Source organism: Malus sylvestris, chromosome 15 (genome assembly GCF_916048215.2).
Source record: "Malus sylvestris chromosome 15, drMalSylv7.2, whole genome shotgun sequence".
Taxonomy (NCBI): Eukaryota; Viridiplantae; Streptophyta; class Magnoliopsida; order Rosales; family Rosaceae; genus Malus; species Malus sylvestris.
This window is the reverse complement of record NC_062274.1, coordinates 23,896,666-23,917,625: the sequence shown is the minus strand read 5'-3', so window position 1 is coordinate 23,917,625 and position 20,960 is coordinate 23,896,666. Positions and strand designations below refer to the sequence as shown.

The following is a 20,960-nucleotide window of genomic DNA, read 5'->3' as shown; positions in this document are numbered from 1 at the left end:
ACGAAGAGGGTTTTGCAGGGGCGGAGATTGCGAAGAGGGAGAGGAGGGCGATGAGGAGGAGGAGGGATTGTTGACTCGTTCTCTCTGTCTTCTCTTCTTTCTCGTTTCAATTGGCAATTTAGGGATTTAAGCAAGTTTCAGGCCCCCAAATCATCTACTTATATTGCCCTAAAAAACTCCAAGTAATTACAACATCGTTTTAGAATTGTAATTGATCCTTGTTAGATTTGGTTTAGAAATTCTATGTAATTTAGTGATTGTTTCATATTAGGTTTAGATTTGAATTTTTTACTCCATTCAAATTTTAAAGGATTTTAATAGATCTAAAAATTTATGAATTTTGATGAAGTTTAATAATTTTTAAAACTTTTATGTAAAATTTTAAGTGAATTCCCTCAAATTTTCAGGGAGCGATTTGAGAATGTTTAAAATATTATGTGAAATATTTCTAATTTTTTCGAGTTTCCCAACTTTTTAAAAATCTCTTCGAATCAATTTCTAAATGAATACATTTGGAATGTATGAATTTCTTAAAAATCATGATCGAATACCCCTTAAACTTTAAAGAATCACTTAAAATCCTGATTAAATGCCCTTAGATTTTAAGGAGAATTAAAATGTTTATAAGCCCCAATTGGATGTACCACTTAATTTAACTAATTGACACAACACAACAAAACCAGTTAAGATTACAAATTAACACAAAAGACGACTTGATGCGAGGTCATATCTAAAAAACTTGCCGCAATAAGCCCCAATTGGTGTGTTTAGACTTCTTTCATTAATTACTACATATTTTCTACACTCACAATGTTTGTCAGCTCGCTATATAATCAACTTGATAATGTTAAATCCATCATGCAATGCATTTCCTTCCAATTTTTTGTGATAAACTAATTGATAATTGACTAAATAAACATCCTGCAAAGTTTCAATAAAAATTTCTAAGTTTTTCTTACAATTTCCGTGGTTTCCATGTAATTTTTATCGATATCGATATTATCCCGATATTTCCATCGATATTTCCATGTTTTCGGACTACCGATATTTCCGATATTACCGATATTTAATACCTTGCTCATTACATGGTGAGTATTTTGTTGGCAGTTGTAATGGTTGTAGTCATGTAGATTTAAAATGCATGGCTTGTCATATGACTTATTTCTTGTGCTGTGGGAAATCAGGAACGGAATCAAACAGCGAAAAACCACGTGGCAGGACGGAGTGCTTGGAACGCAATGCCCGATTCCTCCAAACACAAACTGGACATACAAGTTTCAAACGAAAGATCAGATTGGAACCTTATCCTACTTCCCTTCAACTAAACTGCACAGAGCTGCTGGTGGTTTTGGGGGTTTCAATGTTGCACATAGGTCTGTCATTGCAGTGCCGTATCCTATTCCCGCCGGAGAGTTTACCCTGCTTGTTGGCGACTGGTACAAGACCGGCCGCAAGGTATGTAACTCATAAAGTAACGGATATTCGTCATTTCATTTACTCTAACTTTCTTAGGCGTCAATGCTAGAAGTAGGAAAATATTCTTTTATTAGGTTGTCAGATTGGTCAAAACATTTCGGAGGCAAATTGTTATCAATCATCATTGTTTTAAAAAACTCCCCTCGGAGCACGCCTAGGAGACCTTGAAGGCGGGGCGGCACGGCAGCAATTTCGCCTTCGTTTTATGGGAGTTGGTAAAAAGCTCGCCTCGGCTTCATTGGAGTGCTATCCCCACATCCGGAGTGCAAATTGTTATCAACCATCTGTGTCTTAAACTGTTGTATCAGGAATTGCTATCCCCACATTTGAAACGCCTCTGTTTTCTGATAAAAGCTCTTATTTTTTCAGGAGTTGCAGCAAACATTGGACTCTGGCAAAAATCTTCGACTTCCTGATGGTCTTCTTATCAATGGGGTTCTTAAAAACGCCGTCTTCACTGGCGAAAAAGGTAACCATTAGCCCTCCTCAAAAGTGTTTGTATAAAACTATCTGTTTTTGAAGATTTTCTAATCAAAGTTTTGTTGGGTTATTTCAGGAAAGACCTACAACTTCAGGGTTTCAAATGTGGGGATAGCAACTTCAATTAACTTCAGGATTCAGAGCCATACAATGACACTTGTTGAAGTTGAAGGAGCTCATACCTTGCAAGAGGTGTATGAATCACTTGACATTCATCCAGGCCAATCCGTAGCTGTTTTGGTCACACCACACGGTTCAGTCAGGGACTATTTCATCGTTGCCTCTACCCGATTCACAAAACCAATCCTCACGACCACTGGAATTCTCCGCTACGCTGGTTCTAACACCCCTGCTTTGAAACCATTGCCGATTGGTCCAACCTATCACATTCACTGGTCTATGAAGCAAGCCAGGACAATCAGGTAGCAATCACTTTCTGGGGACTTTTCTGTTGCCAGTTTCAGAAGCATATACAAATATATTTGGTGCATAGAATTTGTTCCCAAATGATGTGACAGTGTCTCAGTATCTAATTTGGCGATCAGAGTTAGTAAGCCTAGCATTATTGTCTGATGATTTTCTAATTATGTAATTGACGATTTCTCTTATCTTTTGGGCGAAGATTGAATTTGACAGCAAATGCAGCCAGGCCTAACCCACAGGGCTCATTTCATTATGGAACTATTCCAGTTGTCAGGAGACTACTTTTGGCCAATACTGCTACTAAGCTCGATGGCAAGCTTCGATATGCCATAAACAAGGTCTCCTATGTTGATCCGGAGACCCCATTGAAACTCGCCGATTGGCTTAACATCCCTGGCGTGTTTAACTTCAACACGATCAAGGATACATCTACTCCACGCCCTGCAGTATATGGCGCCTCTGTCATAGGAACTGCCCTTCATGATTTCATGGAAATTGTCTTCCAGAACACTGAGGCCACACTTCAATCTTGGCATCTGGATGGATACAGCGTCTATGCTGTTGCGTAAGCTCTATGACCAGTAGTCACGTGTACAACAACATATTACCTAAACATAATATTTTTCTTACAATATGTCTAATAATATTTGTTGGTCTTTACAGATATGGCCATGCCGCTAATTGGACATCAGCTATGAGGAGACGTTACAATTTTGTAGATGCTGTACCTAGACACACAGTTCAGGTAACTGACAGAACATGTACCGATAAACATCATCCGATTTAAGCTTACCTTCTGAAATTTTATCGTTCATTAATGATCAATGTTATTTGGTGTACAAAACTTGAAGGTATATCCACTTGGTTGGACTGCTGTACTAGTCTCTTTGGACAACAAGGGTATGTGGAATTTAAGATCTGCAATCTGGTCTAAGAGGTAATTGGGGCAGCAATTGTACATCAGAGTTTGGAACAACGAACACAGCCTGTTTACTGAGAACGATATGCCCTTGAACACATTGCATTGTGGCAAGGCCAAGCAGCATTGATAGCAAACGTATTTACTCTTTGATCATGTATCTCTCTGTATGTTGTTCTTTCATTAATTTTATTTTTGAAAATTTGGTTGTTCTTAAGTTTGCTATCAAATTTTGGAACAAGATGTTTGAAAGTGTCTGTGTTAGATGTCTTGCTAGCTACCACGTCCTATATAGGATTCATTTCTCTTACATGTTCATTTTCTATAACGTTATGTGCTTCTATAGTCCCCAGTACAGTGTTTACTTCTCTTTTTCTCGGCCTATATATTATAAGTCATTACAGTTAGCCACAAGATAGCATTGTAGCAATTTCTTATAAAAGAAAGGAAAAGAAAATTTCTGTTTGGTTCCACAGAAACTGATGAAAATGTTTACAAGTTTTTTCATAGCACGGTCCGTATTTTATCGGTTTAACCCTAGATTCGGTTTTAACAAAAACCATTATGGAAACTGAACTGAACCCAACCTAACGGAAAGCACTTGATGAGTCGATATTATACTATATATTTTACCATAATCTTAGTTATAGTTTATTAGTTATTTTGATATAATTTTGATACTTTGTTATATATTTTCAATGTAGGACATTCGACTTCCTCTAGAGCAAAAAGTAAACAAACGGATGAATTTTGGAGTGATTACAATTGGAGGATGTTCGTGAGTCTTTCAAGATGATTATATCAAAATTCTAGATTTTTCTACCAAGTCGTTTGACTGTGGCAATGAAATAAAGGCGCAGCGCGCAGCTTTCCTAGATTGACGTTTCTAGACTTTTTGGGTATTTTGAAGGTCAAGATTTGTAGGGGACATCTTCAGCTTTAAAAAGAGATATTTTGGGACCAAATCGGAGTTGATTTGGTCGGTCAAACGACTAATTTTCTAAGAACTCCGAATTTTAGTTCAAATAGGAAACCTTTTATTTTCTGTTTTATTATTTTATTATGTTTCCTAGTATTATTCAAAGACCTTTTCTAGTAAGGATTTTATTTTGTAGTAGTATAAATAAGGCTTTTAGCCATTAGGGAGAGGAGGGGAGAAGAACACATAATATTTTGGAGAACTTTGCTAGGCTTTGACGATTCAAGTTTATTTACAAGGTGTTTTCCATCCAAGTTCTTAATAATATTTTGTTTTATGATTGTTAGTAACTAGTTTCGTTTGCTGGGGTGAGGCCACGAGTCTTAGTAAGAATATATAGCTTATTTTCAATTTGCTTATGATATTATGCATGCAAGTTTTGAATTATTAATCACCGTGTTAAAACAATCTAATTGTCTTGATAATTGGTCACCATTAGGATATTTAGAAAAGTAATTTGATGCAATTTTGACGGAGGCCTGTCCCTGAAATTGGCGCTGACTTCTTGTGGTTAATATGTGTAACTTCTTAGGATGGACGACATGTCTTAAGAGTTATATGGTTTTTCAAAGGTTTTCACAAAACTAATGAGTCTTGCATGTTCACATTCGATCTGGACGCCATAGACGGTTTGCATGTTAGATATACGTTCTATGTTGGAGGTTCCAATTAGGGCATACTTTAGGAAAACCTAACCTTCAAATATGCATGTGTAAGTCATAAGTAATTGGAAGAACTACGTAGGATTGTTAAGGTGACAGTGGAACCCTAGTGCTCAAATTTATTTGCAAAACTATTCTCTTTTGGTTTTCTTTACTTTCTCAATTTATTTAATTGTTTTTAATTAAATTCATTTTTAATATTTTAGGACGTTAAATCATCTTTTTCTAAACTTTGTTTTCAAATAATTAATTAAGATTTGGTTTTAACATAAATTATTCATTCAATCCTTAGGGAAGACGACCTTACTTGAGCTACTATACTATGATAACCTTGTACTCTTACAAGTATTTTTAAGTGTTTTTATCCCTTTTTGCGCAGGTGGTAAAAATCCCTATCAGCACTCAGAAACCCAACTAAACAAAAAGCACTAGTCACTACAAAGATGCAATCACAAAAGCTCCAGACTTTACTCCACAGGTGTTCAAATTCAAACTACCTTCGATTGAATATTAATACAAATATATATGAGTAATGTTGGGTAGACTAATTTTTTAGATCACATTTGTAAACTATGTGATGTGTTACCACTATGCAATAAGCACGTTAATCAACACTTGAGTAATAATTCAATTATCAACAATCACGTCATATAGATTAAATAGATGGTGTCCCTAGCATTACCCTTAAATCATAGTGCAAACTCTACAAGGACATGATATTTGATTATTCTCGTTCAAATGGTGCTCTATATTTGGAGGCAATGATAGGAGCATATTTATGCGCCTTAGTTAGCTAGTTCTCATGCATTTATGTTGTGTTTTCTTAGTTAAGTTAGTCTTTTAAGCTATTTTCATGTGTTTTCAGGTTTTAAGGACGAAGTAAGCAAAAAGATGCAATTTGGAGCATTTTGGAGCAAAATTGAGCTAGAATGGAGCTCATGCATGTGGAGCACAAAGAATGGACGAATTTGAAGGATTGAAGAGCTAGGAATGTGTTTCAAAGTTGAAGACTTGAAGATGCAAAGTTTCCTAATTGAAGTGGGAAAGTGCTTAATTGAAGATGGATTCCTAGTTGAAGAAGGATTCCTAGTTGAAGTTGGATTCCTAGAAGATTGAAGTTTCCTACTCAAACAAGGTTTCCTACTTGAAGAAGGGAAGTTAAAGCTAAAGAATCAGCTCAAGTGAAGAAACCTTATCCAAAACATTATCTAAACCCTATCCTATCCAATCCTATCCTATCTTATCCTAATCTTAATCCACCTATATTGCAGCTACTTGGGAGGATTCCTAGCTATATTAGGATGCTTAAAATCAGATTTCTAGAAAACCTAATCCTTTCCTACAAAAATGGCGCCTAGAACCTTTCTAGAAGACCCTTGCCTTGCATTGCAAATCAGCCACTTTCCCTCCACTTTGTGCCGTGAGTTTTTACCCAATTCCCTTGGGATTTTGGTTTCTAGAAGCCCTTATCCCTTCCTAGATAAGTGCCGCACCTTATCCTTCCATTCCCTTTGGATTTCTGATTTGTTTTCCTTCAAGGATTGTGTTTTATTTTCCTATGCAACTTAGGCGTTTAAATCCTTTTCCTTTACTACCTAGGGGCTGTGATTTTCAGCCTATATATATGTAGTGCCGCACCCTTTCATTCACACCACCCTCTACCAAATTTTCACTACATCATTCACCCAATCATCCCTCTTGTGCCGTGAGTTTGCAAAGGAGAAGGAAGGAGGCTCTTGGAGTCGTGCATGCCATTCAAGGAGCTTGGATTGTTGGAGCGTTTCTAGGTGTTTTCTATCTTTATGTCAATGTTTAGATTTATTTTTCTTTGTTTATTTGCGAACATGAGGAACTAATTTCTTTATAGTTAGAGGGGAATTCAAAGCCATGATCGTATGTTTTATATGACTTGATTACCTCCAGTTATGATTTCATGAATCGTGAATGTGGTTTACTTATCTATTTGATTGATAACACGTTTATGTATGTTAATTAAGGATGCATACTTAGTTCGCATGCATGAATTTGACGCTAGAGTATAAGGGAATTTCACCTAATCGTTATTAACTTATATTCATAAGTAGTAAAAGTCGCTAGTCACGATTGTGTTAAGTAAATTCTTGGCAAGAGTAACATGCGTATTCCATAGTTATGAATGCATCGTCAATGTTTATGATTTCCATTGAACTTAATGATCTTTGATATGTGTCTCTATCATGCGTATTCCATAGTTAGGGTCCTTGATAAGAATAATTTGGTTGTAATGCGTATTCCATTCAATTCAATGAATCTAGGGAAATCTGAGAATTAATTGGTGCAATCTAGTTAATTTGGGACATTGTCATTCATGGTTTGTTGAAAGAGTAACTGGAAATCGAGTCGTATGCATATGTTTCATGTGTGGAGAAGGAACCCTCTAACTAGCCTTTCACCATTCTTTTTCATCCAAAATCATTTTTTTGTTAAGTTTGTTTTCAAAGTTTATGTTTTAAAGTCCAATTTCGTCAAAACCAATCCCCTTACTTTTAAATCTTGTTTTTAGAGTCAAAACTTGTTTCTTTTAAGTCTTTTGAGTCTTTGAAGTTCTATTTTCGTCCAAATCACTTGTTAGGTCTAGAATTGAGTCTTTTTGGTTGTTATTTGTTGTTTTGAGTTAGTTTTGAGTCTATAGAGTCTAGTTTAGTGTTTTTGAGTCTTATTTGTGTTGATTAGCATCCCTAGTTAATCCCCGGTCTAGAACAATCCCTACTTGCATCATTACTACAATTGTCATCAATAGGGTTTAATTTGTGTGTCAACTTAATTTTCAGACCAAATTTTGGCGCCTTTGCCGGGGATTAGCAAAGTTGCTAATCCCTTGATTGTTTTGTTTTAGTTTGTTTAATTAATTCCAGATTCTGACTTTGTTTTTGTTTCTTGTTTTAGGTACTAGTTTATGACTCGAAGTACTCATCCGATTCGTGAACACATCTTGGACTTTGACGACGATTTTGTGCGAGAGTTGAGAAGAAAAAGGAAGAATCCAGAACCTAGTGAATCAAGTTCAAACTCAGAAGCCGAAGTTGAGTTTGAGGAAGAGGAACCCACGGCAAGAGTGGGTGAAGTGGAGGAAGCCATGGCACAAGACAATCGTACAATCAAGGAGCTTTCGGCTTCAGGATTGGACAATGCCGCACCTCTATGTATTCAATATCCCGCAGCTGCCCAAAGAAAGACCGAGGAATTCGAGTTGAAGTCAAGTTTGCTACACCACATTCCGAAGTACCATGGGTTGTCTATGGAAGATCCTAACAAGCACTTGAAAGAGTTCGAAGTGGTTTGTTCAAGCATGACTCCAATCAACGTCGATGGGAGCATATTAAAGATGAAGGCCTTTCCCTTTTCTCTCTTGGAAAAGGCGAAAGATTGGTTATATGAATTGGCTCCCGGAACAGTCACATCTTGGGAGAGCATGAAACGGGCCTTCTTGGAGAAGTTTTTCCCAACTTCTCGAGTCATCCTCCTACGAAAAAGGATAAGTGGAATTCAACAAGAGGAAGGTGAATCTTTTCTTACTTATTATGAACGTTTTAAATCTCTTGTTGCTTCTTGTCCACAGCATCAAATGAAGGAGGAGCTTCTTCTACAATACTTCTACGAGGGGCTTTTACCAATCGAACGTCAAATGCTAGATGCATCGGCGGGAGGAGCCTTGGTGGACAAGACCCCCACGGCAGCAAAGACATTGATTGCCAATCGAGCATTAAACGCTCAACAATACGAAGGTGTTGGACAAATGAGCAACCCACGGCAACACCAAGTGAATGAGGTAAGTGCCATAACCGAACTTCAAAATCAAATGGCTAACCTTACTACTTTGCTTTCTCAGGTGGTGGAAGGTCCAAAAGTGCAAACCGTGGCAGCTTGTGGCATATGCTCCATGCAAGGACACCCTACGGACAAGTGCCCACAATTAATAGAGAATGGAGGGTGGGAGACCCTCAATGCCGTGGGATTTGGCAACCAATACCAACAAAAGAATGACCCCTTTTCTAATACCTACAATCCCGGTTGGCGTGATCACCCAAATTTCAAATGGCGAGAACCTCAGCAACCTCAACAACAAGGATGATTTAGGCAGCAACCTCCAGGCTTTTATCAAAAGCCATTCGCACCAAATCAAACTCAAATACAATCTGCTCCAACAAATTCAGGTACGTCAGTGGATAATGATACAATTCTTAAATTACTCACCACTTTGTCTCAGGGGCAAGAGAATCAAACCAAAGCAATGCAAAATCAAGACAAAAGGGTGGATCACTTAGAGAAGCAAATTGGGCAGATTGCGGAGTTTGTCAGACAGTTTCAAGACCAAGGAAGACTCCCTAGTTCAACCGTTGCAAATCCAAAGGGGGGATTCGAAACCGCCAAAGCAATCACATTGAGGAGTGGTAAACAAGTTGGAAGTGAACCCCAAGCATCCAAATCAAGTCATGAAGAGGATGAAAAGTTGCAGTTTGAGGAAGAAACACAAGCCAAACCCACGGCAAGGATGGAACAACCGTTGCCGCAGCCATCTTGCCCTTCCAACCCATCTAATTCGACCAAGGTAAGTGCAAATCCGAATTCTCCTAGTTCTATTCCACTAAACGTGCCTTTTCCTAGCAGGTTGAGGAAATCCAAGAAGGAGGAGAACGAGAAAGACATTTTGGAGACGTTTCGGAAAGTGCAAGTCAATATACCTCTTCTTGACGCAATTAAGCAAGTACCTAGGTACGCCAAGTTTTTGAAGGAACTATGTACAACAAGAAGGAGAATTTCAAACAAAGAGGTTGTCCAGGTAAGTGAGAATGTTTCCGCTGTTTTGCAAAGAAAATTACCCCCTAAATGCAAAGATCCGGGGAGTTTTACAATTCCATGTGTTATAGGCAATACTAAGTTTGAACATGCCATGTTAGATCTAGGAGCTTCAATTAATGTCATGCCATACTTAATATATGCATCTATGAACTTAGGAGAGCTTAAAAACGATGGTGTTATAATTCAATTAGCCGATCGTTCTAATGCATATTCGAAAGGAGTTTTGGAAGATGTGTTGGTGCAGGTGGATAACTTGATATTCCCAGCGGATTTCTACGTTTTAGAGATGGAAGACTCACCAAATGTCACCCCATTGCCGATTTTACTTGGGAGGCCCTTCATGAAAACAGCACGCACAAAGATCGATGTGTTCAAGGGGACGTTAACAATGGAATTTGATGGGGAGATTATTAATTTTAACATTTCTGAAGCTATGAAATTTCCTAAAGATGATCATTCTTGCTTTTCTATTGATATATTGGATGAATTGGCGCAGGATTATCTTGATATGTTGGAAGACGATCCCCTTGAAACAACAATTGCACAAGGAATTGGAATGCCACCCAATCTGGCCGTACCTAAGGAAGAACATGCCGAGCTTGTGGCTGCCTTTGAATCATTGCCACAACATCGTGGTAAGCCTTCTAACCCAATTCCAATTCCCGTTTCCACTAATACGTTGTTACCTTCTGTGATTCAGGCCCCCGTTCTTGAGCTTAAACCATTGCCGGATCATTTAAAGTATGTATTTTTGGGAGATGAAGAGACGTTGCCCGTCATTGTCTCCTCATCACTCACGGCATTAGAGGAGGAAAAGTTGATTCGGGTGTTGAAAGAGCACAAAACAGCCATTGGATGGACATTGGCCGATATTAAGGGGATTAGCCCTACAACATGCATGCATCGCATATTTCTAGAGGAAGGGGCTAAATCAACTCGAGAGGCTCAACGCCGACTCAACCCTTCGATGATGGAAGTGGTGAAAAAGGAAATTATAAAGCTTCTCGATTGTGGAGTGATTTATCCAATTTCAGATAGCCGTTGGGTCTCACCGGTTCAAGTTGTCCCAAAGAAGTCCGGAGTTACTGTGGTGAAGAATGCCGAGGATGAGCTTGTGCCAACCCGTATTCAAACAGGTTGGAGAGTGTGCATTGACTATAGGAAGCTCAACAACACCACAAGGAAGGACCACTTTCCACTACCATTCATCGATCAAATGCTAGAAAGGTTAGCCGGTCATTCTTTTTATTGTTTTCTTGACGGTTATTCGGGATACAATCAAATTGTCATAGCTCCGGACGACCAAGAAAAGACCACCTTCACGTGCCCATTTGGTACTTTTGCTTACCGGCGCATGCCATTCGGGTTATGCAATGCACCGGCCACGTTCCAAAGATGCATGGTAAGTATCTTTTCAGATTTTATTGAGAAGATTATTGAGGTATTCATGGATGATTTTAGTGTCTTTGGCGATTCGTTTGATGGTTGCTTGGAAAATCTCACATTAATCTTAAAACGATGCGTGGAAACGAACCTTGTTTTAAATTGGGAAAAGTGTCACTTTATGGTAAAACAAGGCATCGTTTTAGGGCATATCGTTTCTGAAAGGGGAATTGAGGTTGATAAATCGAAAATAGATCTTGTACGCTACTTACCTTCTCCAACTTCGGTTAGAGAGGTTCGTTCTTTTCTGGGCCATGCAGGATTTTATAGGCGATTCATCAAGGATTTTTCAAAGATTTCCACACCCCTATGCCGACTTCTCCAAAAGGATGTGTCCTTCGAATTCAACGAGGAGTGTGAAAAGGCGTTCAAACACCTCAAGGAGATGCTAACTTCGGCCCTCATCATTCGGCCACCAGATTGGAGCATTCCCTTCGAGCTTATGTGCGATGCGTCCAATTATGCTCTAGGCGCTGTTTTGGGACAAAGGAAGGACAAACAGCCACACGTCATATATTATGCCTCTCGGACCTTGAACGACGCTCAATTGAATTATTCCACAACGGAAAAAGAACTTCTTACTGTTGTTTTTGCTTTAGATAAGTTTCGTTCTTATTTACTTGGTACTAAAGTAATAATTTACACTGATCATGCAGCATTGAAGTACTTGCTCACGAAGAAGGAGGCTAAACCAAGGCTTATTCGATGGATGCTTCTTCTCCAAGAATTCGATATCGAAATCCGAGACAAGAAAGGAAGTGAGAACGTGGTGGCTGATCACTTGAGCCGTTTGGTGCATGAAGAAGATGTTGTGCCTATCCCAGAGACATTCCCGGATGAGCAATTGATGTCCATCGAGGTTAGTGTGCCATGGTATGCAAATTTAGTTAATTATTTGGCGTCTAAAGTCATTCCAAGTGAATTAAATAAAAACCAACGTGATAAACTCAAGTATGATGCACGAAATTATGTGTGGGATGATCCTTATTTATGGAAATATTGCTCTGATTAAATCATTCGTAGGTGTGTGCCTGATTCTGAAATTCAGTCTATTCTAAACTTTTGTCACACTTATGCATGTGGAGGTCACTTTGGCACTCAAAGGACTGCACGTAAAGTACTTGAATGTGGTTTTTATTGGCCTACTATTTTTAAGGATGCTAGAACATTTTGCATAGCATGTGATCGTTGTCAACGAACTGGAAATATAGGACCAAAAGACCAAATGCCGCAAAGCCCCATTTTTAATGTTGAAATTTTTTATGTTTGGGGCATTGATTTCATGGGTCATTTTCCTTCATCTCATGGTTTTGTTTATATTCTACTTGTGGTTGATTATGTTTCGAAATGGGTGGAAGCAAGAGCCACCCGTACTAATGATTCTAAAGTGGTTACAGATTTTGTTAAGACTAACATTTTTGCAAGGTTTGGAATGCCGCGGATACTTATAAGTGATGGGGGCTCCCATTTCTGCAATCGAACAATTGAGGCGCTACTCAAGAAATATAATGTCACGCATAAGGTGGCAACACCTTATTATCCTCAAACAAGTGGGCAAGCGGAGGTTTCAAATAGAGAAATCAAGCAGATTTTGGAGAAGACCGTAGGGCCAAACCAGAAAGATTGGAGCTTGCGCTTGAATGATGCATTGTGGGCGTATCGTACAGCCTACAAAACACCAATTGGAATGTCCCCATTTTGGCTAGTCTATGGGAAACCATGCCATCTTCCAGTTGAATTGGAGCACAAAGCACATTGGGCCATCAAAACTTTCAATATGGACATTGATGCCGCGGGACTCCATAGAAAGCTTCAATTGAATGAGCTTGAGGAAGTTAGGAATGAAGCTTACGAGAATGCCCGCATTTACAAGGAGAAAACGAAGGTATTCCATGACAAAATGATTCGTAGCAAGACGTTCTCTATCGGGCAGAAAGTGTTACTTTTCAATTCTCGCCTTCGGTTGTTTCCAGGTAAGTTGCGTTCTAAGTGGATTGGTCCTTTTATTGTTACTAATGTTTTTCCACATGGTACAGTTCAAATTCAAAGTTTGAAGACGCAACAAGAATTCAAAGTCAATGGACATCGTTTGAAGCCATATTACACAACTTTTGAGGAGAAGGCCGTGGAGGAAGTCTCCCTCCATGCCGTGGGCACTATTCAAGCTTGATTGGAGGCAACCCATGCGAATAAAGAAGACCTAGGAAGCTCCGGCATCACAAACAGATTTGCGTTCCTAAACCCTACTCTTTATTGCTTTTATTTTGCCATATTTGTCATGTTTGCTAGTTGTGTTGTTTGCTTGTTTGTTGTGTGAGTCTACGTTTGAAACATTGAGGACAATGTTTGGTTTAAGTGTGGGGGGGTAAACAAGTGTTTTTATTAAAAAATTCGTAGGATTTTACCACCTAACATTTCAAAGGTTGTTTTTCAATGTTTTTAAGTGTTTTTAGTGTGTTTTGAAGCATTTTAGTGTGTTTTAACATGAAAATCCGAAAATCCCATAAAAATTTGAAAAATTGTTTTGAAAAACCCAAAAAGAGTCGTTTTTGTGTGTTTGTTCGTGTCTTAGAGTACCTTCCAACACAATGATGAGGATTTGGTTTTTAATTGCATGACTGTTAAAGAGAGTTGTAAACATGGATGGAAGTTTGATATGCTCTTTGGTTTATGCTTGGTTGTGGTTATAACTTACGAATTCACATGTAATCACAAAGGAAAAAAAATCAGTTTTTGTAACATGCTTGAAGGAAGGAACTCAAACTAACGCTACAACCCTGTGAGACTTGAGCCTAAACATTCTTTGGAGAGTTAATAATCTGAGAATTTGTTGTTTTCTAAAGTCGTTGCATGATCTCATCATTCTTTGCTTGGTTGCTACTTAGAAGGCGTGTCATCATTATAGATCCAAATATTAGAACTCATACCCATTTCATTCAAAGCATAAAATTGATTAGCATAACTAATAAGATGAAGTTGTTTAGTAGTTACCATCAGAGCCAAAAAGCCTTCATACCATGCATTTGTTTTGTAGGTTCACCATTTTGAGCCTTAGTTAGCCATTTTCTTTGTTAGCCACATTATCCTTACCTAGCCTAGATTAGGATTATCCATACCCTTGTTCTTAAAGGATAATAAAGCATGACTTAGAGGGAATTCCTTTTGATCAACATTGTGCAGAAAAATAAGTGTGGGGGAAGGGAAATTTTGTGTGCCAAAAGAAGTAGAAGGGCACGGGTTAGAAAAAGAAAAGGAAAAAAAAAAAAAAAAGAGCAAAATTCGTAGAAAAAGAAAAAATGAAGAAAAAATAATATGAAAAGAATGAAGAAGAGTTGAAAAATGTGTGAAAAGAAGCTCTAAAGTGTTGGTTGTTGAAGAAATGGTCCAAAAAGCTTGAATTTGGTCCTAAGTGTTGCATGAGTCTTCCCCTTGTGTTTCAAAATTGATTTTTGCATGCAAAAGTGAATTCTAAGTGTCAATTTCATTACTTTACTTATTATTCTTTAAGAATGTTTGTTTATCCTACCCTTTCTTTGTTAGCCAATACCTTAGCCCCGTTACAACCCTTTGCTTCTATCTTGATTGTTATGTGTTTCAATATGTGGAGATTGGAATTGGTATGAGCATATGATATCCTTGGTTCTTGCATCTAAGTAGTAGCATTCCATTCATGAGATCGTATCTAAATGCTTCTTAAATCCAGAAAATGCTTCCTTTGTTATACATATATGTAAGCGTTCGTTTTCATATTTACATCAATCTTCTCACATATAACTAGTATAGGGTGTGGAGTTAGAAAATCTGTGTGAAAATTGAGTGCATATCTAGTAAGGAATTGAGCAAATTCTCTAAGGCATGTTACTACATTCAAAATCATGTTTTAATTGGTTAAATGTGAACTAGTATGTGGTGACTATGATTAAGTATATGCTTAAGTGTGAAGATGACTAAAATCTGTGGGAATGATGATTTTTAATATGTCATGTGCATTGGGAATCCCTGAGGCAAACGTTGGAAGGTTTAGGTTATGTGTTGATTGTTTGTTTTGTTTCGTTTTGTTTCTTTGTTTTGCTCGAGGACTAGCAAAAGCTAAGTGTGGGGGAATTTGATAGGAGCATATTTATGCGCCTTAGTTAGCTAGTTCTTATGCATTTATGTTGTGTTTTCTTAGTTAAGTTAGTCTTTTAAGCTATTTTCATGTGTTTTCAGGTTTTAAGGACGAAGTAAGCAAAAAGATGCAATTTGGAACATTTTGGAGCAAAATTGAGCTAGAATGGAGCTCATGCATGTGGAGCACAAAGAATGGATGAATTTGAAGGATTGAAGAGCTAGGAATGTTTCAAAGTTGAAGACTTGAAGATGCAAAGTTTCCTAATTGAAATGGGAAAGTGCTTAATTGAAGATGGATTCCTAGTTGAAGAAGGATTCCTAGTTGAAGATGGATTCCTAGTTGAAGAAGGATTCCTAGTTGAAGTTGGATTCCTAGAAGATTGAAGTTTCCTACTCAAACAAGGTTTCTTACTTGAAGAAGGGAAGTTAAAGCCAAAGAATCAGCTTAAGTGAAGAAACCTTATCCAAAACATTATCCAAACCCTATCCTATCCAATCCTATCCTATCTTATCCTAATCTTAATCCACCTATATTGCAGCTACTTGGGAGGATTCCTAGCTATATTAGGATGCTTAAAATCAGATTTCTAGAAAACCTAATCCTTTCCTACAAAAATGGCGCCTAGAACCTTTCTAGAAGACCCTTGCCTTGCATTGCAAATCAGCCACTTTCCCTCCACTTTGTGCCGTGAGTTTTTACCCAATTCCCTTGGGATTTTGGTTTCTAGAAGCCCTTATCCCTTCCTAGATAAGTGCCGCACCTTATCCTCCCATTCTCTTTGGATTTCTGATTTGTTTTCCTTCAAGGATTGTGTTTTATTTTCCTATGCAACTTAGGCCTTTAAATCCTTTTCCTTTGCTACCTAGGGGCTGTGATTTTCAGCCTATATATATGTAGTGCCGCACCCTTTCATTCACACCACCCTCTACCAGATTTTCACTACATCATTCACCCAATCATCCCTCTTGTGCCGTGAGTTTGCAAAGGAGAAGGATGGAGACTCTTGGAGTCGTGCATGCCATTCAAGGAGCTTGGATTGTTGGAGCGTTTCTAGGTGTTTTCTATCTTTATGTCAATGTTTAGATTTATTTTTCTTTGTTTATTTGCGAACATGAGGAACTAATTTCTTTATAGTTAGAGGGGATTTCAAAGCCATGATCATATGTTTTATATGACTTGATTACCTCCAGTTATGATTTCATGAATCGTGAATGTGGTTTACTTATCTATTTGATTGATAACACGTTTATGTATGTTAATTAATGATGCATACTTAGTTCGCATGCATGAATTTGACGCTAGAGTATAAGGGAATTTCACCTAATCGTTATTAACTTATATTCATAAGTAGTAAAAGTAGCTAGTCACGATTGTGTTAAGTAAATCCTTGGCAAGAGTAACATGCGTATTCCATAGTTATGAATGACTCGTCAATGTTTATGATTTCCATTGAACTTAATGATCTTTGATATGTGTCTCTATCATGCGTATTCCATAGTTAGGGTCCTTGATAAGAATAATTTGGTTGTAATGCGTATTCCATTCAATTCAATGAATCTAGGGAAATCTGAGAATTAATTGGTGCAATCTAGTTAATTTGGGACATTGTCATTCATGGTTTGTTGAAAGAGTAACTGGAAATCGAGTCGTATGCATATGTTTCATGTGTGGAGAAGGAACCCTCTAACTAGCCTTTCACCATTCTTTTTCATCCAAAATCGTTTTTTTTGTTAAGTTTGTTTTCAAAGTTTATGTTTTAAAGTCCAATTTCGTCAAAACCAATCCCCTTACTTTTAAATCTTGTTTTTAGAGTCAAAACTTGTTTCTTTTAAGTCTTTTGAGTCTTTGAAGTTCTATTTTCGTCCAAATCACTTGTTAGGTCTAGAATTGAGTCTTTTTGGTTGTTATTTGCTGTTTTGAGTTAGTTTTGAGTCTATAGAGTCTAGTTTAGTGTTTTTGAGTCTTATTTGTGTTGATTAGCATCCCTAGTTAATCCCCGGTCTAGAACGATCCCTACTTGCATCATTACTACAATTGTCATCAATAGGGTTTAATTTGTGTGTCAACTTAATTTTCAGACCAGGCAACCCCAACTACTAATCCATCGTCTATGCATGAAGTCTGGTTACTTCAGTCCTAGTATTGAGCTGCACACTTAGACATATTTCAATAAACTGCCATAATAGAATATACGTAAAATTATTAAGACAAACATATAACATAACAACAAAAAACATCAAGAAACTCAATTTAAAAAAATTCACATATCTCTAGCTCAAGAGCAACTAGTTGCTAAAATAAACGTACTAGAAAATATTGAAGTCACATAGAACATGCTAGGTGCTAAAATTTGCAATAATCTAATAGAAAAACCAGAATGCTTTCAGCATTTACATGCTCATCATTACTATTCAGATGCAATAATAATTTTGACTAGAGGTAGCATGAATACTATGTCATTGTAAATTGCATATATTAAGGACAACATACTGACTTGACTTGAAATTTTTTTCTTGTACTTAATAATTCTCAAGCTTGAGCACCTTTAATCCTAAAAATATTGAAAGTAGAAGAATTTCATATATGTATATACAAAAGTAAATCTGCATCAGAGCATAATTACATGAAAGCATAACATAGAAATTTTAAAAGCTGACTAACTAAATTGTAGATGTTCAATCAATTTACCAATTTCAGCTTCCTATATATCCCTCCCAACAAAAGCTTTTGGCTTAGTTTCCAATGTTAGGTCATTGGACTAATTAAATCAGTAAATAATAATAGAATTATAACAAATCAAATGATGTTGTTCACAAATGCCAATAACCTACAAATTTAAAAGAGAAAATAGAAGAATAACAATCATTATTCAGTCTGAAGAGAAAAGAAATTGATAATTGGGTGTCTAAGTTTTTTCAAGCAAAGAACTGATCGAAGATGAAAATTAAAAATAAATAAATAAAGAATATAAGAAACAAATAAGGACCTCGTTGTCGACTTAAGAACTCGATACAAAAACTGAATTTCTCTTTCCTCAATTTGGGTCTTGTTATGTCAAAGAGAGGTGAGAGTTAGAGAACGAGCACCAGAGGGTGAGAGAGATTGCCTGAGGAAGGGAGACGAATAATAGGTGGTGGTCCCTGTAGGTGGCAACCACCAGGTGGCTGGTCATCTGAGTCGCAATGCGAGAGTGGAACGAAAGGGAGCTAAAGACGGGACGGGGTGAGAACATAATGACATAGGCTTTACAATTAGGGGGTTTTGATATTATTGTTTCAATATTTTTTAGTTTTAATACTATATTGATGAATTGCCTAGCACTTGACCTTCTCTTATGTTATTTGGTGAATGTTAAACTTTCATCACATATTCGGTTGTAAAATTTCTCGCCCAATAGTTTGTGGAGAATCTAAAATGTTTATGTGATGCAAAATATTTTGGTGTCCGAAAAAATTCTTATGTGACAATTTCTAAAAAACTCACTTATTTTACCCAAATGTGATGAACTTTTATGCACCACAAAAAAATTGTTACCTAATCTATGTTTTCTTGTGGTGAATGTCTATGGCAAGGAATATGTACAGGTCATGCAGAAAAATGACTTTACGTTATTGAATGTTGGTATATGGATCACTTATAGCGTACAAATATAGTTTTCTTAATGGTGTATATATTGTAAAGATGGGCAATAAATAAGTAAAGGAAGGTTAATTGAGCGTCGTCTTGATTCCCCCCTCTCCCTGGCCACTATTTTTCTAAAATTATTAATTTGCTTTCTTCTATTTTCTTGTGTAATTTTTTGCTTTGTTTAATGCAAGTGGGAGGGAAAAATCAAACTTGAGTCCTTAGATATAAGAATGAGTGCTTTAACTAACTAAACTACAAACTCATTGCTTTTTTTTTCCCTTGTGGATAAGGGAAATTTGTGGGTTTAGTTTATTAATTAATTTTTAGGCAAAAGACTGTTTACTACCCTCATGTTTCATGGTTTTCAATATTTAGTACATCAAGTTTTTTTTGTCTCAGAGTCATATCTAAAGTGTAAATTTTGGGACAGTCTCATACATCCGTTAGTCAAACTGCTAAGTCTGTCGTTAATTGATGACATGGTGTCTATGTGGACAATGACTGGGTGCCATGTGTCATTAAGGATCCACGTGGAATTTTTTTTTGAGAAGGGGTTCAAAAAAAAAAAAAAAAAAAAAAAGCGAAACCCATCTTCTACCCCCGCACCCTCCCTCCCTCCATTCTCCCTCCCTCTCTCTCTCTACCTCTCTCTCCTCTCTCTCTACCTTTCTCTGTACCTCCCTCCATTCTCCAATCCAGCAAAGATTCAATCTTTTCCCAATTTCGAATACGGAGGAGAGAAAGCATTTTCCCTCTTTCTCTGCAATTTCTAGGGTTTATTGAAGAGATCCCGACCCCGACCCGATCTTCTCCGCTACACCACCCATTTCCCACCACCGTGATGTTCCTCGACAGCACCCCGGTTTCTCACAGCTCGAGCCCGCCTACTTCGCCGGAATCAGAGCCCGAGCCCTCCTTGGACAAACCTTGCAAGAAGATCTTTCTGCCACTGATTTCTTCATCTCAGCTAGTCTAATTACGGTTCCTGTTGCTCGAATTCAATTGCTTTTTCAATGCTTGAATTTGGTTGAATTAATTGTATACAACTGCCATTGGAGCTTCATGTTTAGGGTTCTAAGTTCGTTTGCGGGTTTTGATTGTTCTTTCTTTGAGGAAATGCTTACACGATTTGAGACTAGTTGTTTTGGTCAATGGGGTTTTGGAATTTAGAAGCTTTTCGTAATGAGTCACTTGGTTTGGTTTGGTTGACTTCAAATCTCGAGCTTTTACTTGGAAATTTCGAAGCTTTCGCATTGGGGTTTTCGATTTTGTGCCTGTTTAGGTAATCAGTATGTTATCTTTAGTGTGCGTGTGTGTTTGTGATTATTTTTCAGTTTTTAATTCATGAATTTTTTTTTCACAAAATATGATTTTTGAAGAAGAAATTATGCATTTTTAGTAGATTTTGGAATCGGCGTTTGAGCTTACTTAGATTTCGACGAGATGGTATTGTAAATTTTGAAGTCAAAGGCCATTTTGGATGGATTTTTCTGTTCCTTGATTCGGATATATCATGTTTGGATCATTTCGTAGAATGCATAAATCTATTTTCTGGGTCTGAGGGTTGCTTTGTTTCTGGGATTTTACAAGGAATAAGAAGTGAGAAGGGAGGAGGGAAGGAGGAGAGAAGGGAGGTTGCTTTGTTTCAATTTTTTTTTTTTTTTTGAACCCCTTCTCAAAATTTACCCTAGAAATTGCAGAGAAAGAGGAGGGATGTCGGGGGAAAAGAGGAGAAGATGAAAAGGTGATGGTCTGGGGGAAAAATTGGGGGATGGGGTTGGTGACTCAGGTGGAGGGGATGGAGGGATGGAGGGATGGAGAGATGTCGGGTGGGGTTGGGGAATACAAAGGGGTTCTGGGTTTTGTTTTTTTTTATATTTTATTTTTTTAAATTAATTATTTTTTTGAATTTTTAATTTCCACGTGGACCTCTTAATGACACGTGGCGTCCAGTCATTGTCCACATATGCGCCACATCATCAATGAATGGAAGGCTTAACA

General features: G+C 37.5%; 1 protein-coding gene across 1 annotated transcript; it reads left to right on the top strand.

The window, feature by feature from the left end:
• The first annotated feature begins 1,137 nt into the window (after positions 1-1,137).
• Positions 1,138-3,712, top strand: LOC126602837 (L-ascorbate oxidase homolog). Its single transcript, XM_050269684.1, has 6 exons — positions 1,138-1,455; positions 1,846-1,945; positions 2,033-2,378; positions 2,579-2,944; positions 3,043-3,124; positions 3,231-3,712. Exons 1-6 carry the CDS (start codon positions 1,138-1,140, stop codon positions 3,318-3,320), a joined length of 1,302 nt encoding a protein of 433 aa, XP_050125641.1. The 3' UTR covers positions 3,321-3,712.
• Positions 3,713-20,960: the final 17,248 nt, after the last annotated feature.

What these genes read in the sequence shown, in the direction of transcription:
- LOC126602837 (XM_050269684.1), top strand. Translation starts at nt 1,138, where the DNA reads ATGCATGGCTTGTCATATGACTTATTTCTTGTGCTGTGGGAAATCAGG. An exon ending in CGTCTTCACTGGCGAAAAAG is followed by an intron (nt 1,946 to 2,032) that starts GTAACCATTAGC and finishes GGGTTATTTCAG; the next exon opens with GAAAGACCTACAACTTCAGG. An exon ending in AAGCAAGCCAGGACAATCAG is followed by an intron (nt 2,379 to 2,578) that starts GTAGCAATCACT and finishes TTTTGGGCGAAG; the next exon opens with ATTGAATTTGACAGCAAATG.